A 24,778-nucleotide genomic window follows, 5' to 3' on the forward strand; every position below is an offset into this window, starting at 1 on the left:
ATGTACCCCATCAGCATGTATCCTCCTTTACCTAACAACAAAAAAAGACCCTTCTAATCAGATCTAATCTAATCAGTTACTGGGTAAAGATAATTGGCTATTGGCATTAGTAGCAAAGCTCAGTGACAGGCTTAGCACAGCATGCATTTCCATGTTGGTCCAGACGGGTTTATGCTGGCAAGAGCTGGTCTGGTGTTGGACCAGCATGCACTTTCTGCTAAAGCCGGCTGAGTTTAATCTAGTCAAGAAGCCTGCTGGGAGACCAGTACCCAAAACACAACATGATCTGCTGCAGCTTTTACTATCCAAGCTCTGAGCAAACACCATTGTAGGCCTGGTTAAAGGAATAGCTGACCTAAAAACATTAGCTGAAAATTTCCTCACCCTCAGGCTATCCAAGGGGAAGATTTGTAGAAATGCATCATTGCATCACTGTCTCATCAATGGATGCTCTGCAGTGAATGGGTGCCGTCAGAATGAGAGTCCAAACAGCTGATAAAAAAATTTTAATCCACAGCACTTCAGTCCATCAGTTAACATCTGGAGAAGACAAAAGCTGAAATTTCTACAAATGCTACATTTCTACAAATCTGATTTGGCTGATTTTTTTCAGCAAATTTAAAAAATATATATATATATATTTTTTTTTTGCATGAACTAAGTTTCCTTTATCTTCAGGTTAAAAAGAATTGGATAAAAGCTTCGTCTTAACATTTATTCTGCCATTTTACTACCTTCAGCCGTTTACATTCCAACAACCTGAACTGTGACTGCAATCTGGCCTGGTTGTCGCAGTGGTTGCGCGAGCGGCCAACCATCGGTCTGTTCACCCAGTGCAGCGCTCCGGCTCCGATACGAGGACTTAATGTAGCCGAGGTCCAGAAACACGAATTCAGCTGTTCAGGTAACAAGCCTTCCAGTGTCTTCACCCGTCACCAGCATCTGCTGCATTACACTCATCTGAAGTGAAAAAACAATAGCTAGTTCTTGTGTTTTGATGTCTACTTACTGTGCACTTTATTACAACTTCTTATTCGATGCAAATGTGCCTCTGCAGGTCAGTCTGAAGACGCTGCTGTGCAGTCGTGTAGTTTTGCCACAGGCTTGTGTCCAGCCATCTGCACCTGCAGTAATAATATTGTGGACTGCAGAGGGAAAGGACTGACGGCGATCCCGGCCAACCTGCCCGACAGCATGGCAGAGATGTAAGATCCTGTAGCTCAAACAGTAGAGTATGGTCCAAGCAACTCCAAGGTTGTTGGTTCAGTTCCCAGGAAATGCATGAGCTAATGAAATGTACACCGTGAATGCAATATAAGTTGCTTTGGATTAACTAAAATCATGCAAAATATACTAAAAGCATACAAAAGCCAATAAAATGTGAATAAGTTCTTAATGGAGATTGTAGAATGTTTAAATAAATAAATAACTAAAATCGAGGTTCTACGAATGATAGGTGAACATTCCATTCTATCATTTTGCAAACATGATGAGAATATTTCTTTTGAATATTCTCTGGAAGTAGTGACGTTTGAGAAAAACAAGTTAAAGTTCCTGCGATTAAAATAGTAGAGTATGACGCAAGCAACACCAAGGTTGTGGGTTCAATTCCCAAAAAAAGGCATGAACTGAGCAAATGTATTTCTTGAATGCAATCCAAGTCAGTTTGGATAAAAGCATTTGCTAAATGCAAAAGTTTGAGCTTCTGAGGTGCTGTAGTAAAACACAAAGGCCAGTATAATGTGAATAAGGGACACACACACACACACACACACACACACACACACACACTATTATACTGCACTACTTCCAGACGTGAGAGAAGGAACTACAGCTACTTGTGATCTGTCGATTACAGTCGCATGATCTACAACAGATGTCTTTGGACACACTTGCAGAGACTGAGAAGCTCAGTCTGCCGAGAGACGACCACAGGAATGTGCTGTCTGGAATCACTGCAATCCAAAGAATGTAAATTGTGTTTCTATATTTATTAGCGGGTGCCCTGCTTTTGAAGAGAAAGGAAATTCTGCAAGTGTTCAAGTCAAACTGTTATTGCCTGTGGCTCTGAAGGCACTAAATGACCCTGACAAATGACTTTCCTGTTTTAAATGAGGGTTTTTCAACTGAAAACAACTGCTTTCTTCACAGCGCTGTGGCCTGAACCTGCAGGGTGTGCCATTAAATCAGACCCTTAAAAACTCCAGCAGCCCCCACAGACACTAATGAGTCATGACATCCAAACCCGACAGAAAGACGCACCGCATCCGCCTTTATCAGCACTGCTCTCCAAGCTTCTGCCACGAGAGAGAGACTGTTACATTAAGGCTGGAGTTCACTACACAACTTTAAAAATCAGAGCAGATTTCAAACACTAGGCATCACACGCTTGAGAACTGGGCATCATACATTAAATGACCGAATATATCACACACTACCAGAAAGCTAGAAAGCCATTTCTACTGATCCACTAAACCTGGTGATGAACCGAGCAGAAACTCCAGAGAGAAGATTGCAGGCAGAGACTAGTGGTGCACAGATACACTCGAGACTTCGGCTGATATGCAGTGTGGGAGTGTGTCTGTGGCTTCTGCTCATGTGGATTTGAGATGGCAGTGAGACAAAACAGAGAGCAAAAATATGTCAATGTTGCAATAACGCCTGCATTTTCTGTATTTCTCTTTTCGCAGACGACTGGAACAAAACAGCATCAAATCCATCCCTCCAGGAGCATTTTCTCCTTATAAGAAACTGCGCAGAATGTAAGTTTGCAGCAGCTGAGAAAACACAGCGCCACATACTTTTATAGACATTATGCTCACTGTACGGTGACAACCAGATCAAATTCAAATGTATTGATTAGACTTGTATTGATTAATCCAGTTTAATCAGTCATAAAAAACTCGGGCAGATGCTGGAATCCTCTGAACTGACTTGTAACCTGCTGTAAATGAACAGCTGGAGCCAAGGTTGATGTGGTAGACCACCTAGAACCAGCAGAAACCAGCCTGACCGATTCAAACCGTGTGACATTCGCTCTCTTTCCAGTTGACATGTAGCACGGCTTGTGAAAACCCAGATCCACTGCACTCTGCAAATTCCCATGGCATCTGGTCGAGGAGTATTTTCTCTCTGACTGTTTGCTGTGCTATACTGGCGTGTGGTTTGATGGCTAGACCACAGGCTTATTAAAGTCTTCTCCAGGGCCTATAATGCCTGCCGTTTACTAATAGTCCTCACCACAGTGCCACCACAGCAGGGCTGGAGGTTCAGAGCTACACATTTACATACCTACAGTCACATGAGCCGAAAACAGCGTGATACAGGCCAGTTCTCTTCACTTCTCATCATCTACTGAAGTGTGTCTTCATTCTCCTCTGTCTCTCTTTACAGAGATCTCAGCAACAACCAGATTTCTGAACTCGCTCCTGACGCCTTCCAAGGCCTGCGCTCCCTAAACTCACTGTGTGTGTGTGTGTGTGTGTGTGTGTGCTGTATGTACTGAAGAGGACGCTGTGGTTAGAGCGTCAGAAGCAGTCAGAAGTGCTGTGAAGAGTTGTTTGTGGTGTTTCTCATGAATATTAATTAGGCCATGCTGACTTTGCTAGGTAACCTTTCTGGGTGTAAACTCATTAATATTCATGACATCCCTTCACCACATCCTAACTTTCTGTACATCACCAAAGTGCTCTATGTTTGTCATTTTTAATTCAGTTCCATCCTTTGGAGATTTTATAAGTCAGTGGATTTATCAACAGATCTGGTTACATCTTTTTCTTAAAGTGTTCATGAAATTAAAACTTACGCAACCTCGTTACTTTCCATAATGCATCTTATGGATCTTATTGTGAACGATTTATCTGTGCATATGTTCCAATTCTTTTACATCACACAATATAAAAAAAAAAAAGATCTGTTGCTACTTTTGTTTCATCGCAACCTTAAAGAAACTGTTTAACCAAAAATGAAAATTTGCTGAAAATGCTGTGCTATGTTCATGCTCAGGCCATCCTTGATGTAGATGATTTTGTTTCTTCGTCAGATTTGGAGATGAGAGTCCAAACAGCTGATAAAAACATCACAATAATCCACAGCACTCCAGTCCATCAGTTAATGTCTGGAGAAGACAAAAGCTGAAACAAATCCAGCATTAAGATGTCTTTAACTGAAATGCGAGTCCATAATCCATAATAACACTTCCTCCAGTGAAGAAGTGTTCTGGTCTGAATCAGGAGAGAAATCTGCACAGATCCAAAACAGCTCTAAACAAATATGTGGATTTGTTTCTTACAAACACACAGCTGTTGTCTTCTCCAGATGTTAACTGATGGACTGGAGTGCTGTGGATTATTGTGATGTTTTTATCAGCTGTTTGGACTCTCATTCTGACGGCACCCATTCACTGCAGAGCATCCATTGCTGAGACACTGATGCAATGCTACATTTCTACAAATCTGATGAAGAAACAAACTCATCTACTTCCTGGAGGGGATGTACATTTTTTATTTTTCATTTTTTAATGAACTATCCCTTTGATGAAAAAAAAAAAAAACTATCCCCTTTTCTTCTTTGAAATAATTTCAGCTGTTAAAGTGGCAAAGTTCAACACCAGAAATGTTTTTCTTATCTGAACCAAGAAAATATTGCATATGCATATTTTAATAGCAGTCAGTTGTATCAGGGCTAAAGGCTTGTTCCAGCAGTGTGACGATGCTGCGGTCTGTCCTGAGATCTGCAGCTCTGTTTATTCCTCTGAGCACTCATGTGTGATCTTTAGCAGCGAGGATGTGTGAATGTGGTCTTTTGCTGACTGTCTCTCTGATGTTCAGGGTTCTGTACGGCAACAAGATCACTGATCTGCCCAAAGGAGTGTTTGACGGACTCTACGCCCTCCAGCTGCTGTGAGTGTGAGAGATTTCATTGCTCAGTTGTTGTGCAAGAGTATAGAGCCATAAAATCAACGAGGACAGAAGAGCTCAGATCATTTGGTTTTTGCAGAATTTCCTCCATTTGCTCTTCATTGGAGAATCCATTGAGATATCTAAGAGTTTCTTTTCATGATTGTTCTTTCATAAGGGCTGGGAAGTACTTAACAAGTGTAGATTATAACAGTTTATTTGATGAAAAGTGCTCACTGTTTTATCAGCATCTCTCTCTTCCTCGTGTGTTTCCAGCCTTTTGAACGCAAACAAGATCCACTGTCTTCGCGCAAACACCTTTCAGGACCTGCAGAATCTCTCCCTGCTTTCTTTATATGACAACAAAATCCAAACGCTGGCCAAAGGCACTTTCACCTCGCTGCGCGCCATCCAGACCCTGTGAGCTCACACACACACTCAAAACATATGCTTTTAATTGATTTTCAAACAGTATTCATTTACAATCAGAAAAGAACTTGCTTGCTTACATGTCTGATATCTTAATTGAATTTATTTAAACCTAATGCTTCTATTTGCATAAAAACATGCAATAATAATGAAACTGTACATGTGTTGTTGATGTAGTTTAATGAATATGTTCCACTGATCTTGCAAGTTAAAAATATGAGTAACTGTAGGTATTTGGTATATGGTAGGTATATGTTGGTTTTTATGGTAATGGGGACTCTACATAGGTGTAATGTTTTTTTTTTGTTTTTTTTTGGTATTTTCTATAACTATATAAATATCGCTGCAGATGTGGCTAGATGAGCTGAATGCTCAGCAGAGCATGTGATTGCACATGGATGTTGATTAGGTTCAATGTGTTTGTGTCACTGCAGTCATTTGGCTCAGAATCCCTTCATCTGTGACTGTAATCTGAAGTGGCTGGCCGATTACCTGCGCTCCAACCCCATCGAGACCAGTGGCGCCCGCTGCACCAGCCCTCGCCGGCTCGCCAACAAACGCATCGGCCAGATCAAGAGCAAGAAGTTCCGCTGCTCCGGTAAAACCCTGCCACTTAAGCCTCCAACTCCACAAACCATCACTGTGTAAACCTCAAACTCCATACACTATTCAAAACTTCATTACGTTTAATCACAAAACCATCAAACACAGTCATGCTTACTATCCATTACACACTGTGATTCATCAAAAACAATACGACCATGACCTCTTACTGTACTGAATGAGTAGTTTTCCACACGATAAATTACAGCGAATCTGCAGGTAAAAACACTATCACATTATAGCAGCTACTTAATATACACCAGCAGTTTGGAACAATTCATATTTTTAAAAGAAGTCTATTCTGCTCACCAAGGCTGCATTTATTTGATCAAAAATACAGTAAAAATTGTGAAATAATATAACAATTTAAAATAGCTGTTTTCTGTGTGTATATCTGTTAAACTTTAATTTATTACTGTGATCATTACTCCAGTCTTCAGTGTCACGTGATCTTCAGAAATCATTCTAATATGCTGATCTGCTGCTCAAGAAACAGTTCTGATTATAATCAATGTTGAAAACAGTTGTGCTGCACAATATTTTTGTGGAAGCAATGATACATTTTATTTTTCAGGATTCACAGATGAATAGAAAGTTCAAAAGATTCAAAGCATTTATTTGAAATAGAAAAAAATTTGCAACATTATAACTTCATTGTCACTTTTGATCAATTTCACACAAAGAATGTTTTTTGAGCAACATATTAAATTGTAATAATGTTTCACAATAGTACTGTTTTTACTGTATTTTTGATCAAATAAAAGCAGCCTTGATGAGCAGAAGAGACTTCTTTCAAAAACATTCTGAACAGCAGTATATACTGCATATTTTGTGCTTACAATGTTGTTTTGGCAATGACAGATTGTGATCAGCTACCATTTATTACAAATGGTTTCCAGTGCATTGGAAAATGAATCATATTCAGGAATTTTGAACTGCATTGTTTTCTGTGCCACATAAAGTGCTTGAATGCAATGCTTGATACTGAGAAGCTCCGGAAAATACAGTTTGCAGAGCCGATTCTCACACATGCATTTTGTCCAAGAAAGCCTCTACACAACAGCTGGTGAAATGGATTGATACACATACCAAAACACAAGCCAGACAAATGTAGAATCTCAATTTATCATGCTGTACACCACCACAGCTTTGTACCACTACATACACACTACGCAAAAACAGCCTGTACAGAAACACTCTGTACTTTATCTCAGTTGCCTTCCATCATTGACACAGTCGATTTTCCAAAGCTCATCTGTGAATGCATTTGTATTCTGAGATGCTGATGGTGTGTTATTATCTTTGGTGATTATTGTCTTCCTGTGTTTCCATCACAGCCAAAGAGCAGTATGTCATCCCAGGTGAGTGTGCGCTGCATTCATTAACATGACAAGAAGCCTTGGTTTTCTTCATAGTCTATGTTTGAGCAGCTACTTTATTTCCAGTACAACAAAGTAAGAAATCATGATGACTCATTTTAGAAGATCTGTGGGGATTTGGTGGTGGTTGTGCTGACAAACACTCGCCGTCTCCTGGAGTGTGTGTGCACTTTAATTATTGAACACTCATTAGATAACAGCCTCCAGCTTTGCCGCATGTAGACACTTCCTCTGTTCAGCTCTTCTGTGAGTGCCGCGTCTCATCGCGAGGCTCTGCTCAAACACCTGGAATATGACAGTGTTGTGTTTGTTGCAGGAACGGAGGACACCAGTCTGAGCAGCGACTGTAATAATGACCCCGTCTGTCCAGCCAAATGCCGCTGTGAGTCCAATGTAGTGGACTGCTCCAATCTACGGCTGAACCGCATCCCTGAGCACATCCCAGCATCCACCACTGAACTGTAAGACAGCAAACACCTCACACCTGCCAATGAAGGCCAAGAGTCGCCCTTACAAAAAAATTAACCATGGTTTCATTTTAGTAAAAGTGTAGTAACCCTGTAACTATGGTACGATTAGCAAAACCATGGTTAATTTGTGGTAACCATGGTTTAAATACAGAGTCCTGGCATGAAACTCTAGATAGGTCTAACTCAATCTGACGTAATGACATCATGATCACATGGCACAGCTGATTGGTTCTCTCTTGCATCTCTAGTCAATGAGCTTACTGATCAACATTCAAATATATGACTAGTGCTTGCCGTAGCTTGCTTCAGAAACCCTCCACCTTCCCCAGCTCCACCTGTATAGATCTGCTACGAGGTGATTCATGTATGCTATATGGGCGGTTATTTAATGTATGTTATATTTGCAGCAGCAATATTTCTTACATGCTCACAGTAGCAGCAACGTAGCAGATCTATTCCACCAAGACCAAATACATTAACATTGTTATGTACATTACCATGCCAATCCCTCCGAGAGTTGTCATGACAGAACTGCTTTAACCATGTTTTTTTTGGTTTTGTTAGTAAGCCCTGCTAAAAAAACAACAACAACAACATCAAAAAAAACAATAGAAACCATCTCAGAAATTCTAATGGTTTCCACTACAAATGCCATTGCAAACATTACAAACCATCCACTTTTAACCATTAAAACCATTAAAAATGGTTTCCTGCAGTGTGTTTTGGGACGTATTCCATTAGGATTTAATGGTTTTAACAAGCCACCAATAGAAGGTGATCAATTACCAGTAGAGACCAATTACAGTTTCCATTAAAACCAATACAGTTCCCATTATAACCAGTAAAACCATTTCACAATTTCAGCAGGGAAACCATGGTTAATTTTCATAAGGGCTGTTTGTGTTATTTCATCGCATTCTTTTATGTGTTTTCTCCAGGCGTCTCAACAATAACGAGATCACAGCGATAGAGGCCGCAGGTGCTTTCAAGACACTTTCTCACCTGAAGAAAATGTAAGTGCCGCCACTCTCTTGTCCATGTGACATTCTGGTCCTGATGCTCCAATGATATTATGGTTTGATCTGCAGAAACCTGAGCAACAATAAGATCTCAGAGATCGAGGATGGGGCGTTTGAGGGAGCGTCTTCAGTCAACGAGCTGCACCTGACGGCTAACCAGCTGGATTCAGTGCACAGCGGGATGTTCAGAGGACTGGACGGCCTGCGAATGCTGTGAGCCCAGCTTCCCTCAGAAAACAATCAGATTTTAATCAGCCATAATATATGGTTTTCTTTGTGCGAATTCCTCTTCATGTCTTTCTGTTCTAGAATGCTGCGCAACAATCGCATCAGCTGCATTCACAACAACAGTTTCACGGGCTTGCACAACGTCCGTCTGCTGTCACTCTACGACAACACGCTGACCACCATCACACCCGGAGCCTTCGACACGCTGCAGAGCCTCTCAACCCTGTACGAGCCAAACACACATTGGCAGAAATCCTGAGAAGGAGTTTAGCATATGGTGGTAGAGACAGATGTTTCCTGTAATCATTAACTCGAGCCAGATCATTCCTGGGAAGCCATGCCTGACGGTTTCTTCAACAGTTTTTGAGTTGATTTAACTGTATTCTCCTCATTCATTGGAATCATTTAATTTTCAAAAGGTTAAGGGCCTTTTACACTGAGTGTGAGGAAAGGGTTAGTTCACCCAAAAGATGAAAATTAGATTTAGATGAAGGATGAAAAATGATTTATTCAAACTCAAGCCATCCTAGGTGTATATGACTTTTAAAACCAATCAGAGTTATATTATAAAATGTACTGGCTCTTCCAAGCTTTATAATGGCAGCGAATAGTGGTCAAGCCAATAAAGTGCATAAATCCATCATAAAAAGTGCTCCACATGGCTCCAGGGGTTTAATAAAGGCATACAGACGGGAGGGTGTAGTGTTGGAAGTCAACAGTATCAAATATTATATTAATTTAAACAATTATTATCAAATTAGTATCTTAGTGAAGGCTCTATCTTTAGATTTTTATAATTCATTAAACCACATTTACAACTGCGTGTTTTCTGCATAAAAATAAGGTTTGATTTTGGCTTTGGTCTAAACAAAGAGCAGAAGGGCTTATTGAAAAATGCAAATTCATTCTCTGCCAGCAGGTGGCACTTTCGGGACGGCAGAAATATAGCTGTTTCGCCTGTAACTGCAGTAAACCAAGCAGCAAAGCACCAGTCTCTGAAACTTGCACACTCATATGTAATCAATTAAACATAGCCTTTTTATGGCCTTAAATCTGAAACGGACCAAAAATAGTTATAGAATGAGCCTGAATGAAAGCCTTTAAACAATCTTCTGATTAGTGACAACATGATGAAATGTACTCCCAAAATTCACACAAAGCATGACGGGATGTAGGAAAAAGGTAGATACCAGACATTATGCTGCTCCTTACAATACAGATCCAGTGTTGGGTGTAATGAATTACAAAATAATACTCCATGGAAACAGTACTTTGTTGTTTAGGACTAGTTTGGTGCTGCAGAGGTGGCAAATTCATATCTTTGTGTGTGTGTGAATGGCAGAAACCTGTTGGCCAACCCGTTCAACTGTAACTGCCACCTGGCGTGGCTGAGCAGCTGGCTGAGGAACCGTAAGATCGTGACGGGAAACCCGCGCTGCCAGCGGCCGGCGTTCCTCAAAGAGATTCCCCTGCAGGACGTGGCCTTACCAGACTTCCGCTGCCAGGAGGGTACACGCTCTTCTCTTCATTAAGATTGATTTGACACACTGCAGTGTTATGTTTTCACAGTAGGATGATTCACTGGTTGTGTGTCTGTGATGTGGGCAGATCAAGAGGAGCCCAGCTGCATGCCGCCTGTTCAGTGTCCCTCAGAGTGCACCTGTCTGGAGACCGTGGTCCGCTGCAGCAACAAACACCTGCGCATCTTACCCAAAGGAATCCCGCGCAACGTCACCGAGCTGTGAGTCCACGCTCTGAACACCATTACACTGTCTTCTGTCTGTGTATACTTTCCAGCATCAAGGAATACATTTTTGCCTCAGAAAAGGGAGGAAATCACAGCCAATCAGAGCTTATGTCATGTTTTTTCAAAATGCTTACACAGTTTTTGAAACAAAAACTTGAGTTTTTGGCTCCATTTCTCAAAACTCTACACACAAAACCACAAAACACACACACATATAAAACAAGTCAGCTTTATTCATAAGGTGCTTTGTTAGGGTGACCATATGCGCCGTTCATACGGGACACGTCCCGTCCAGGATTTTAATATTGCCTAAAATATCCAGGTTTTGGGTGTTTGCAGGTCGATCGTTGTGCGACATTCATGAGAGCTAGAGAGCAGAGCAGACGGCTCCTTATGCTTTCGGATCGCTCTCGCACCTTTGCTGTCTTTTTTTTTTTTTTTTTTTTTGGGCAGTGACGCTTCAAGTCAAACGAACGAACAAACACGTGCGCATATTTGCATGCTTTGATTGTTCCCTGTAGATCTCACCTTCTCACGCGCAGCCCCACGATTGGTCGATTATGTATAATACCTGCATGTTATTGGTCAAACTGCTTTGAATGTTTTAGGCAATATTAAAATCCTGGCCGGGACGTGTCCCGTATGAACGGCGCATATGGTCACCCCACGCATTGTACAATATAGATACAATGTAAGCAGAAATACAAGGGGGTAATTATTATTATTATTTTTCATTTCTAAAAAAAAAAAAAAAGCGTATTGATTACCAAGTGAACAAATGATGTATAAGTGTTTTCACACATAATCACTGTGTGTAGGGAATCAGTAAATGAGTGTAGCATTAGAATGGCAGTTTCCCAAATTAAACAAATGAGTTGTTAGTTTTGAATAATGTGTATAATGTAGAGAACTGTGTTTAGAGTTTTGCAAAATGTTTGTTTTACAATATCAAACTGAGTTTAAAGCATGTAATGTACTTATAGTTCTGCAGACTTGGTCTAAAGATTAGGTATGTGAGTGAATGGTTTCACTAAGTGGGCCTCAAGTATCACTTTTAGTGTCGAAGCAATTTTAAAAAACTGTAATGTGGATCAAGATGAAGACCAATGAGATTTCACAGTGGGCGGAGCTTCTAGAGCAATTCACAGAGATAGAAAAACCCAGCAGGTTTTTCTATCTCTAAAGGTAAAGTAAGAGGGTTGTATATGGTGTGGGTGGTGGTCAGAGCTGTAGTGTGTGTGTTTGTGTGTGTGTGTGATGAGAGTGGTTTTCAGTGGGAGTGTCACACACAGAGCTTCCGTAGATGCCTGTCATTCTCAGAGCGTGAAAACCTCTCATTTGGCCAGAGCTCTCACTGACTCTAGCCAGGTGTGCTGCGCTCTCAGCCCATCATTAAAGCGTCTCCTCCTACCAAAACACCACGAGCAGTCCTGCCCCACACCCAGCAGACTTTCACACACAGACACACACTCACACACACACACACACACACACACACACACACACACACAAACACACACCCCACATACAGACACACACACACACACACACACACACACACACACACACACACACACACACACACACAAAAACAGTGTCTGGAAGGTTACTTCAAGTGCTTTACAATCAGTAATGTTGTACATGAGCAACAGAGTGTTAATATACAATCTTTTATCCTGATGGACAGCAACAACAGCTATCCGTGAAGATGGCTTTAACAGTGAGTGTGTGTCTGCAGGTATCTGGATGGAAACCAGTTCAGCGTGGTGCCAAAGGAGTTGTCCAACTTCAAAAACCTGCAGCTAGTGTACGCCTCGCTCTTACTCTTCAACACACTTGTGCACGGAGAAGTTGTCATCTTGGTTTGACGGTCATATTGTGATCTTTCATTTCAGAGACCTGAGTAACAACAAAATCAGCTCGCTGACCAACTCTTCGTTTGCCAGCATGAGTCAGCTGACGACCCTGTAGGTCTTCTATAGCATTAATGACACGCTGAGATGCTGTGACACTGACATCTCACTGCAGGATCTGTCTGATTTTGTCCTGCAGGATCCTGAGCTATAACGCTCTGCGCTGTATCCCGACTCTGGCGTTTGGAGGGCTTCAGTCACTCCGCTTGCTGTACGTAGATCTTTATGAACTAAGAACTAAAGCTGCCTTTCCATTGTCTCCAGCACTCGAGTGTGTTTGTGGCTTTCCACCACCTAGTAGCAGACAGTCGCATGAAGCTTTCAGACTGATTTCTTATTCAAAACAGTAAAATTAATCAATTATGAATGAATAAATATACCCCCCCCCCCCCAAAAAAAAAGACTGCCAATTAGTTTGAAAGAAAAGGTTTTCTAGGGTTAATCAATATAAATAATTATAATAATAATTTTTATTATGTTTAATGAATAACATTTCTGGAAAAATGGTTATATATACAGAATATGTAATGTACTTAATGCAGTTTAATTGTGCGAAGCAGTCCAGTTAAAGTTATACTGAAGTATGTTTGATTGAGCCAAAGTGGAACTATTGCAAGTATACTTCAGGTACACTTTAAATCTCTTGCATTAAAGGACAGATATTATTCAAAGATAATACAGTCCTCATCAATAATGACATTAAAACACATTTTAGATTTGTGCATTACACACAAGTACCATTCCAAATAAAGTTTCATTAAAAAGTTTTTATATCAGTAAGTCTCAAGTGATATGTTAGTAAATATGTTAAGAGATTTGAACTATACAGGTCCTTCTCAAAAAATTAGCATATTGTGAAAAAGTTCATTATTTTCCCTAATGTAATGATAAAAATTAAACTTTCATATATTTTAGATTCATTGCACACCAACTGAAATATTTCAGGTCTTTTATTGTTTTAATACTGATGATTTTGGCATACAGCTCATGAAAACCCAAAATTCCTATCTCAAAAAATTAGCATATTTCATCCGACCAATAAAAGAAAAGTGTTTTTTTAATACAAAAAAAGTCAACCTTCAAATAATTATGTTCAGTTATGCACTCAATACTTGGTCGGGAATCCTTTTGCAGAAATGACTGCTTCAATGCGGCGTGGCATGGAGGCAATCAGCCTGTGGCACTGCTGAGGTGTTATGGAGGCCCAGGATGCTTCGATAGCGGCCTTAAGCTCATCCAGAGTGTTGGGTCTTGCGTCTCTCAACTTTCTCTTCACAATATCCCACAGATTCTCTATGGGGTTCAGGTCAGGAGAGTTGTCAGGCCAATTGAGCAGAGTAATACCATGGTCAGTAAACCATTTACCAGTGGTTTTGGCACTGTGAGCAGGTGCCAGGTCGTGCTGAAAAACGAAATCTTCATCTCCATAAAGCTTTTCAGCAGATGGAAGCATGAATTGCTCCAAAATCTCCTGATAGCTAGCTGCATTGACCCTGCCCTTGATAAAACACAGTGGACGAACACCAGCAGCTGACATGGCACCCCAGACCATCACTGACTGTGGGTACTTGACACTGGACTTCAGGCATTTTGGCATTTCCTTCTCCCCCAGTCTTCCTCCAGACTCTGGCACCTTGATTTCCGAATGACATGCAAAATTTGCTTTCATCCGAAAAAAAAAGTACTTTGGACCACTGAGCAACAGTCCAGTGCTGCTTCTCTGTAGCCCAGGTCAGGCACTTCTGCCGCTGTTTCTGGTTCAAAAGCACACGCCTGTGCACGTTGGCTCTGGATGTTTCTACTCCAGACTCAGTCCACTGCTTCCGCAGTTTCCACTGGGTCTGGAATCGGTCCTTCTCCACAATCTTCCTCAGGGTCCGGTCACCTCTTCTCGTTGTGCAGCGTTTTTTGCCACACTTTTTCCTTCCCACAGACTTCCCACTGAGGTGCCTTGATACAGCACTCTGGGAACAGCCTATTCGTTCAGAAATTTCTTTCTGTGTCTTACCCTCTCACTTGAGGGTGTCAATGATGGCCTTCTGGGTTAACCTCTTACCCATGATTGCGGTTTTGAGTAATGAACCAGGCTGGGAGTTTTTTAAAAGCCTCAGGAATCTTTTGCAGGTGTTTAGAGTTTAATTAGTTGATTCAGATGATTAGGTTAATAGCTCGTTTAGAGAACCTTTTCATGATATGCTAATTTTTTGAGATAGGAATTTTGGGTTTTCATGAGCTGTATGCCAAAATCATCAGTATTAAAACAATAAAAGACCTGAAATATTTCAGTTGGTGTGCAATGAATCTAAAATATATGAAAGTTTAATTTTTATCATTACATTATGGAAAATAATGAACTTTTTCACAATATGCTAATTTTTTGAGAAGGACCTGTACTTAGCATAAAATACATATTTTTTAAATACACACACACACACACACATATATATATATATATATATATATGTGTGTGTGTGTGTGTGTGTGTGTGTGCAGGTGTGCTCATACATGATGTGCACTTCAAGTCAAGTCATGTATGTTTATATAGAGCTTTATGCAATACTTTACATAACAGTGTCTTTATTCAGCTCAATTTAGTTTATTGTTAATTCAGTTTAATTCAGTAACAGTGTCAATGTTGCACAGTTTGAGAGAGAAACACAATTCAGCTATAAAGCAGCTCAAAACAACAGTGTCAGACATGCTTGGGCCTAAATTTAAGATTTATGCTGTTGAATTATATATACATATTTGATCAGTGTGGATTACACAGCTTTAACACAAGTAAATGTGATTCATATTTGTCAATCATAAATGAAACAGATTTCTATAATAGTACTAATAAACTGAATGTGTTTTAAATGAACAGTAACCAGGTTTGTATATGTATCATCAATAAATCCAATTTGTTTCAATCTTATATATTTTAATATTTTTTTAATAGAATTTTCATAAAAGAACATTGCTCCTTCCACATTTTAACCATGTTCATACTTTTTAACTAAGTTTAATTGTTTTACAATTAACAGATTTATGCTGATTGTAAGCAGTTTGAGTAAGTGTATAATAATAAAAGGAATAATAAAATTTGATTGTTTAAAGAAAGTCAAATACATGCAAATAATTAATAAACTATGCCATGATTTTTTTTTTTTTTTTTTTTTTTTTTTTTTTGCATGTTTCATCAAAGTGTGACCTACAAGTATGAATCACATTTTTCATATTATTTTATTAGTGTATGTTAAAACTGTGTCCAAATGGACAGAAATTTTATATGCAACTCAAACACATAAACCCTAAATTAAGGCCTACGTATTTTTTGAGTGTAAACCTCTACTGAAACTTGTTCAAGATCCAAACCCAGACTCTCTCAGAACTCATGTCACATTATCAGTGTGTCCAGAGAAACATTGTGTCAGAAAAAGTGTTCAGCGCACTGGTAACATCACTAACTCTCGTGTCGTTCTAAGTCTCTGCATGGAAATGACATCTCTGAACTGCCCGATGGGATCTTCAACGACGCTGCATCGCTGTCACATCTGTGAGTAAAGGGTCCAAACAAACGCATGTGACTGAATATACAGAAAATACACTCCACAAAATACTGAGCACTGAATATACTGCACATTCACAGAAACAGAGCAGCACGTCTGGTCTGTTACGTCTGCTTTGGCCTAAAGCTGTCATTTAGAGAGCCGTAAACACACATGAGCTCTTACTGGTGTCTTCCCAGGGTTTGTGCTCTGGTGGTCAGTCTGTCTGTCCTCAGATCCTATAACCATCTGCACATGTTACCAGCGGCTGTTCACTATGAGACCTACACAGAACGAGTGTGAGCTAGTGTGACCAAACGCTGCCTGTTATAAAACAGATCTAAAATCACATCGGATGAAGTGACTGAAGCTGATGGAGAGTAGCTGATACTCACATACGCACACACTTTCATTTTTGGGTGAACGATCCCTTCATTTTATGGTAGAATTACTGTAATACCCAACCTCTCCTGCCGTTTGTCTTTACTTTAGGGGAGTTGAATAGAATTCAGTCACACTTTGTTTGACAATTTATGTTTAGGATGTCTACAGTGCCATCTAGCAGTAATGAGGATGTAACACAGTACACAGCCTCTCTGAAACATCTCCATTTTCACAATCTCTCTTTTCATAGAAGACATATTTGGCTTCCTTGAAGATATAATGTTCCAAGTCTGGCTGATCAATATCTAAAACGTTTGTGAATATTATTCAGGAAGATAAGATTTTCTTATCAAAGTGATCAAATGTTGTGTTGCAAAAATAAGTACACACTCGTTTCATCTCACACAGTAATACACAACATGCAGCAGAGAAATGCATGGGTGTTGTTTTACTGCTAGGGTTGACATTTTTAAGTTTTTATTAAATATGTGTTTGAAAAATGTCAGTTTTCCCCTGAGTTGTTATAGTGATCATTATGAAGTAGAAGTATATCTTTATGTTCAGAGGTGATGTACTCATTTATGCTGTGTACTGTACATTATACACAGCCAGGGTTTGTTCAGATACATGCCTTCAAATGCATCTCATCTTGGCTGTCTAAAAATCTGACCTCAGGGCAATTGGTGCAAACCCTTTGTACTGTGACTGCCGCCTGCGCTGGCTCTCCGACTGGGTGAAAACTGGCTACAAGGAGCCTGGCATCGCACGCTGCGCCGGACCGCACGGCATGGAGGGAAAATTACTGCTCACCACCCCTGCCAAGAAGTTTGAGTGTCAAGGTAAGATGCATGAGTGGAATGACGGTGAGACACTAAAAGATGAAGATGAATCCATCAAATCCATTGGTTTTCTTTCTAACATTCGTTCAGTATCTCACTATGGGACCGCCTCAGGGCATGGCCGATCGCAGAAGCACCATTAACACCACGTCTGCAGCGATCAGGGAGTCCCGCCTCCCTGTATATAAACCGCAGCTACCTGCAATTTGGTCATTCTCGCTCTCTTCCCAATGAAGATTTCGGAAGCTGTCCTCAGCAGACTTTGGGAATTATTGCTAAACAGTTTATCGACGGAGCCAAAAGGTAACGTCCCAAACGCAATAGATTCTTAACTTTTGTCGAGTGACTTGCCACTTAGAGTAAGATAACTAACGCGTCAAGGCAAGTTTTCTACTTTAAGTTTTTCTATTTATTTTTCCAAGTCCAAAAAAAGTAGGAAAAAAACTCTCTATCGCAGCACAGCTCTGTACTAGTTGTCACGTTGTGGTGGGCTTACCGTACGAAGAGAGTGCAGGCTTCATGGCCACTGCAAAAGAGCCGGAGAGCCCTGGAGGAAAGGGCTGTCCTCCTCATCCGTGTGTGTGCGGAATGTGGATTTCTGCGAAAGATTCACAAGGTCTCTGTATCTCCTGCTTGGGTGCTAAACACGCACAGGCAGTGCAACCCCGAGGGCTGTCCCCACTGCGCGACATTCTCGGTCAAAACCCGAGAGCGAAGGCTTCGTGTTGCAGTAGCTGGGAAGTCGGACCCATGCCTCTATGCTCAACCCAGAGAGGAACTGATGGATTGTCCACAGGCCTCCAGCTCCTGGGGTGAGATGATGGAGAAGGTGTCACCCGTCCTTCCCGCTGTTTGAAGATCCGCTAGCGGGAGAGGAAGATGATGATGACGAAGTGTTGTCGACCATCGTCAAGGTCGAGGATGACGACGATGAAGATGCTATTCTTCCCCCGATGCAGTCGCGTCCACCGAGTGCACAGAATGAGAGCTTACCCTCCCTTGTACAGACAGATACAGATCTTCTCGAGGTCTGTCGCAGGGCCGCGACTAGACTGTCAATCGACTGGCCATCCAGACCAACAGATCAAGGAGCTGTAAGAGACTTGTATGACGGAAAGAGACTTCCGTCACGTCTCCCTCCAGCGAAGCAGTTTATTCCAGTCTCGGCTTGTGTGGCTGAAATGAAGAGGTTTTGGGATAAGCCTTTTTCCCACCAAGTACCTGTTAAGGGCTTCTCGAGGCTAGATGTCCAGAGAATGGAGGATTTGGGGATGGCAGATCCTCCCCCTGTAGAATCATCTGTGGTGAATCATTTGCATCCGAACCACAGGACAGCGCTCTCTTCAACCGGGGCCTCGTTGCCAGGGAAAACAGAGCGCCTCGCCGCCTCTGTTTTTCAAAAGATTTATAAATCTTCTGCACTGGCCGTACATGCTTTGAATGTGACGTCCCTCCTTACAGCCTATCAAGCGGAGTTATTAGAGGAGATGGGGCATCAGCTGGACTCCTGTTCTCTCAACCCAGCACTCTGGGAGGAGATATGCGTCATTGCTGATTTAAACCTGTGCACGTCCCGTGGAGCAGTTCAAAGTTGCGGTCAGAGTATGGGCTTAGCGGTTGTGGGAGAGAGATCATTATGGCTGGGTTTGTCAGGCCTCTCTGACAAAGAAAGAGTGGAGTTTTTGGATGCCCCTATCGGTCCAAAGGCCATGTTCGGCGCGATGGTAACAGCTATGCATCAGCAATGTGACCTGCGGAAAAAAGAGGGAGAAGCATTCAAAGTCTGTCTCCCCAGAAAGCCGGCAGCTCTTCCTTATCACCCAAGCCGTCCGAATTTCAGGCCTTCAGGTAGAGGAGGTCATTCGGATTACCAACCTTCACGTCCTGCTCCGCCACAACAGCCAGGAAGCGCGGACCCTCAGTCAAAGCCTGGTTTTGTGAAACCGAAACAATCGTTCGCAGCCGCAGCAGCAAAACACCGGTCAACCCCCCCTCAGGGGAACAAAAAGAGGCAGTCGACCTGAGACATCAGTTTGGTAACAAGAAGGGTTTGGAGACAGCACTCAGGGTTTCTCTGTTCCATCCCTTCAAAACGATTCCTTTCTCCCTCCCGCGGGGGAAACGGAGTAGGAATTTAAATGTGCAAAGTGCTCGTATGGGCAGTTCAAAGTCCAGTGTTCGCGGGAAAATGGCCCATGTTCCCCTGGCGCCCCCCAAAGAATTGTTTCTCCCTCTACTTACGAGATTTGTTCTGAGGGAGGGAAGACAGAAGTGCATAAAGACAGAAGTGCACAGAAGTGCATCCCATCACAAATAAAGTTTTCTCTGTCGCATCCAAGCCAAGGGCTGAGGGCACAGAGCGGGATAAAAATAAAAAGATATCACAAAAGAGTAAAACAATCACAAAAAATAACAAATATAACTCCTTCAAGGGAGCATTATTCCCCCCACCTCCTTTGCCACTAGAGGGTGCCACAGCACTGCTAGTGAGCGAAGCTGGGAAGGGCTCACTCGCTGCTCAAGTGGAGAACTGGCACGCATGCGCAGTTCATCCCTGGGTTTTAACCATGATAGACAGAGGATACAAACTTCAATTCGCTGTAAAACCTCCTGTGTTCAATGGAGTGGTAATTTCAGTGGCCCAAGGGGAAGCAGCTCAGGTTTTAGAGGAAGAAACATCCTCTTTAATGAGAAAAGGAGTGATAAGAATGATTCCAATGGAGGAAAGCCAGATGGGCTTCTACTCCCATTATTTTGTGATTCCCAAACGAGGGGGAGGTCTCCGTCCCATTTTAGATTTACAAGTCCTCAACAAACACCTCAGAAAATACAAATTCAAAATGCTTTCACTCAGAACTTTGTGTCAAAGTATTCATCAAGGGGATTGGTTCAACTCAGTGGACCTCCAGGATGCATATTTTCACATAGATATTTTTCCTGCTCACAGGAAATATCTGAGGTTCGCTTACCACCTGGCTTTAGCACCCAGGGTATTTACCAAATGTGTGGAAGCGGCTCTGACACCGTTAAGCAACGAAGGAGTCAGAGTTTCATCATATCTGGACGATCTGCTCATCTGCGCGCCGTCTCCGCATCAAGCAGTGAGCGATACACACACACTAGTGACGCATCTGGAGAGATTAGGTTTCAAGATAAACCAAACGAAAAGTTGTCTAATTCCTTCACAGGAAATAGTCTACTTGGGTCTCAGGTTGAATTCAGTGAGGTTTTGAGCGTTCCTATCAGAAGAACGCATCAAAACATTTATCAAATGCCTCTCCCTCTTTCAAGAGGTAGTTTAGTCTCTTTTGGTATGTCTTCGACTACTGGGTCTGATGGCCTCAACAGTGTCAGTGGTTCCCCTGGGACTGCTGAGAATGAGGGATTTTCAGAACTGGACAGCGTCACAGGGAATTCGCCCCACGAGCCGTCTCAGCCGCAGAGTGCACGTCTCACCAGAATGCATGAGCGCTCTCTGTCATTGGAGAGCCCATCTTTTCTCAGGACAGGATGTCCTCTGGGTCCTGTACTATTGAGGAAAGTGGTGACAACAGATGCATCTCTCACGGGCTGGGGGGCAGTGTTCTAGAACTACTGACAGTGTTACTAGCTCTGAGACATTTTGCATTTTCTCAAGAATCATCATGTATTGGTCAGGACAGACAATACAACGGTGATAGCCTACATAAACCGACATGGAGGAATGCGTTCTCACAAGCTTCACTTGTTAGCGAGAGACCTGATTATGTGGAGCGGCAGAAACCTCCTGTCATTACACGCAACGCATGTTCCAGAAATAATGAACAGGGGAGCAGATTTACTGTCCAGAGGGAATCCTCTGAATGGGGAGTGGAGACTCCACCCCCATGTTATGCTCATGGTGTGGCAGAGATTCGGCCAGGCCGCTGTAGATCTCTTCGCATTGCGCAAAGACGCGTAATGTCCCCTGTTCTTCTCGCTGGTGGGCAACGATGCACCGTTGGGTGTGGATGCTCTAGCCCACGAGTGGCCAGACGTGTTACTTTACGCATTCCCTCCTTTGAGCCTGATCGGGCCGACACTACGAATTGTTCGGGAACGCAAACATGTAATGATTCTGATCGCGCCATACTGGCCGGGGGGACTTTATGTTGCGAAGATTGCGCAACTGCTCTACGACCAACCATGGCCATTACCAGCGCGCAGGGATCTCCTCTCACAAGCATGGGGGGAAATATTTCACCCCTCCCCTCAGAAATTAGCTCTCTGGGCCTGGGCCGTGAGAGGCTAAATCTGAATGCAGCTGGGTTACCTCCGAAAGTGATTGAGACAATTCAGAAAGCGAGGGCTGCCTCAACGCGCTCTTTATATAATCTCAAATGGAGGGTGTTTGAGGGTTGGTGCGTAGATAGGAACATAGTTCCTTTCTTGTGTTCAGTTTCGGATGTGCAATTTTTTTTTTCAGGACCTTCTAGATAAGGGCAGAGCCTTTTCTACGGTTAAGGTTTATCTGTCCGCTATCTCGGCATGTCATGTGGGTGTTAACTCGGGTACTATTGGCCAGCACCCTCTCGTCTGTCGATTTATGAGAGGTGCACGTCGGTTACACCCAGTATCGAAGCCGCTGGTCCCGCCCTGGAACCTGTCCGTGGTTCTGAACATGCTCTCAAAAGCCCCTTTTGAGGCCATTTATAAAATTGCCTTGAAGCTACTAGCTCTAAAGATGGCTCTGTTACTCGCTCTCACTACAGCAAAAAGGGTGAGTGAACTACATGCTTTATCAATTCACTCCTCATGTATGATGTTCGCTCCGGGTGTTCAAAAAGTCACTTTTAGAACTAACCCTGCATTTGTACCCAAAGTGTTTGATCATGCTGGTGCAGTTCAATCAGTGGACCTGCTAGCTTTTCATCCGCCACTCTTTGCATCCCCAGAGGAGGAGAGGTTACACAGTTTATGTCCTGTTCGTACTCTGCATATGTATGTTCAGAGAACCCATACACTTCGTAAGAGCAATCAGCTGTTTGTCTCGTGGGCTGACTCTTACAGAGGAAGACCTATCTCCCGTCAATGCCTTTCTCATTGGGTGGTGGAGGCTATCATATTATGTTACAATAATTCGAATTTGGAGCCCCCAATAGGACTACGAGCACACTCTACTAGAGGCGTGGCTACTTCCTGTGCTCTGTTTAGAGGCATCTCTATTCAAGAAATTTGCGTGACAGCCAGCTGGTCTTCTCCACACATTTGCATGTTTCTATAGACTGGATGTAACAAAGCCTTCTCTGGCCCATTCAGTTCTGGGAGTGAGTAGTCAGATTGTATAATGCAATTTTAGTGAAGGGCGAATTCCTCATATTATTCTGTTTTCACCTCCGTCGGGAGCTATGATTCAGATAATTTCTCAGCCTTTCTTAGTCTGCTTTGTCAGCATATCGGCAATACGGGAGTGGTCTATATCCCATAGTGAGATACTGAATGAATGTTAGAAAGAGAACATTAGGTTACTTACGTAACCCCGGTTCTCTGATAACATGAAGTGAGGTATCTCATAAGCATTGCCCTGCTTGCCTGTCCTGCACGGAGAAGAGATATGCGGAGAATGACAAAATGGCAGGTAGCTGCGGTTTATATACAGGGAGGCGGGACTCCCTGATCACTGCAGCGATTGGTCTGCCATGGTTGGCAGACGTGGTGTTATTGGTGCTTCCACAATCGGCCACGCCCTGAGGCGGTCCCATAGTGAGATACCTCACTTCATGTTATCAGAGAACCGGGATAATGTCAGTAACCTAACGTTTTGTAGACCACAAATGCATAATTGTGACCCTGGGGCCGGTTGCACCAGCAAGACATAAAAAAGCTGGGTGTACCATGATTTCATTGAGTTAACATTTTCTAACAAGTCCGCGTTTTTATATGTTAAGTCTCCCTGCACATTCACATGACAGATTTCTTCAAACAATTATTAAAGGGGTTCTATTACGCTTTTTCACTTTTTCAACTTTAGTTAGTCTGTAATGTTGCTGTTTGAGCATAAAAAAAGATCTACAAAGTTACAAAGCTCAAAGTCCACTTCAAAAGGAGATATTTTATTTAACAGAAATCAATTTTCAAAAACTACAACGAACGACTCGTTTGGACTGCAACGCATATTTTCCAGGATTTGTGATATCACAAATACCGATGAATGGGACGAGACCTGGTTGAGCTGCACTAGAGAAGACAATGAGTGTTATCTCTATGTCAGAGACATGCTAGTGTTCCCAAGACAGACGAGCTTAGAGTGGTTACAATCGTCCAGGTTTAAATCGCGCTCAAATTAATTTGATTTTGATGCAATATTTACACTGAAGCTCACAGCAGGCGGCTATGATAAGGGGCGTGACATTTCCCGACCAGGCGCCGAGTGCTGGCAATCACAACACACACTGTTCCAGCTAACCAATCACAGCACAGACTGGCCCAGCTAACCAAACAAAACACACACTGGCCCAGCTAACCAATCACAACACAGACTGGCCCAGCTAACCAATCACAGCGCATTTTGTATTTCATAAGGCGGGACTTCATTTGATACAGGAACTATTCAAGCCCTTCATGCCAGACTGGGGAGAGAGGTGTTGTAATAATGTAAAATACGTGAAAATTATATGTTTTTCGAACAACCTAGTATGAGAGCCTGTTCTAGTACACCCCCAAAACAAAATCAAGACTTTGTAAAAGAGCCTAATAGGACCCCTTTAAAAATGAAGGCAGCAGGTTAAGTAAAATATAATGAATGTAATACAGTGCTTCTCTCTAGAGTTATGTTTTCTAGCTGACTATCGAGTTTATGTACAAGGAATATCTTTCCTGAGGTCAATGTGACTTTACATGACATTGTGTGTTTTACTGATGTCATTCTGTGGCTGAAAAACCACATTTATAGTTTGTATTTTGTGATAAAACTGACAGAATTTGAAAGCTGATACTTTATATCTGACTAAAAGTAACAAAGCACAAAACTTACTCCGATTATTGTATGGCAGGCACACTATAAATATGAATGCTTAGAATTGAGTCTCAGATGTAACACTACGCCGAGATGGTGCAACGGGTATAAATTTTATCGCACCCTAGTCTTACAACGGTGTGTACATCCAGCTAGTGCAACCGGCCCCTGGACCACACAACCAGTCATAAGGGTCAATTTTTTGAGGGTTATTTTTTTCATTAATGTATGGTTTGTTAGGAGGACAATATTTGCCCGAGATACAACTATTTGAAAATCTGGAATCTGAGGGTGCAAAAAAAATCTAAATATTGAGAAAATCGCCTTTAAAGTCCTTAGCGAATGCATATTACGAATCAAAAAATA

The 24,778-nt window shown here is 42.1% G+C and overlaps 1 protein-coding gene across 1 annotated transcript in view; it reads left to right on the forward strand.

Annotated features, from left to right (window-relative positions):
- LOC109101276 (slit homolog 1 protein-like) overlaps positions 1 to 24,778 on the forward strand; it is a 66,269-nt gene that overhangs the window by 28,013 nt on the left and 13,478 nt on the right. The window contains exons 8-26 of the mRNA XM_042736289.1: positions 741 to 904; positions 1,058 to 1,205; positions 2,691 to 2,762; positions 3,394 to 3,465; positions 4,830 to 4,901; positions 5,175 to 5,318; positions 5,762 to 5,925; positions 7,268 to 7,291; positions 7,626 to 7,770; positions 8,718 to 8,792; positions 8,868 to 9,011; positions 9,108 to 9,251; positions 10,369 to 10,535; positions 10,635 to 10,767; positions 12,512 to 12,580; positions 12,669 to 12,740; positions 12,826 to 12,897; positions 16,153 to 16,224; positions 17,276 to 17,439. Coding sequence (XP_042592223.1) covers positions 741 to 904; positions 1,058 to 1,205; positions 2,691 to 2,762; positions 3,394 to 3,465; positions 4,830 to 4,901; positions 5,175 to 5,318; positions 5,762 to 5,925; positions 7,268 to 7,291; positions 7,626 to 7,770; positions 8,718 to 8,792; positions 8,868 to 9,011; positions 9,108 to 9,251; positions 10,369 to 10,535; positions 10,635 to 10,767; positions 12,512 to 12,580; positions 12,669 to 12,740; positions 12,826 to 12,897; positions 16,153 to 16,224; positions 17,276 to 17,439 — 2,117 coding nt within the window. The remainder of the gene's footprint in view (positions 1 to 740; positions 905 to 1,057; positions 1,206 to 2,690; positions 2,763 to 3,393; positions 3,466 to 4,829; positions 4,902 to 5,174; positions 5,319 to 5,761; positions 5,926 to 7,267; positions 7,292 to 7,625; positions 7,771 to 8,717; positions 8,793 to 8,867; positions 9,012 to 9,107; positions 9,252 to 10,368; positions 10,536 to 10,634; positions 10,768 to 12,511; positions 12,581 to 12,668; positions 12,741 to 12,825; positions 12,898 to 16,152; positions 16,225 to 17,275; positions 17,440 to 24,778) is intronic.

The sequence above is a fragment of the Cyprinus carpio genome, chromosome B13, assembly GCF_018340385.1.
Source record: "Cyprinus carpio isolate SPL01 chromosome B13, ASM1834038v1, whole genome shotgun sequence".
In the NCBI taxonomy this organism is placed as follows: domain Eukaryota; kingdom Metazoa; phylum Chordata; class Actinopteri; order Cypriniformes; family Cyprinidae; genus Cyprinus; species Cyprinus carpio.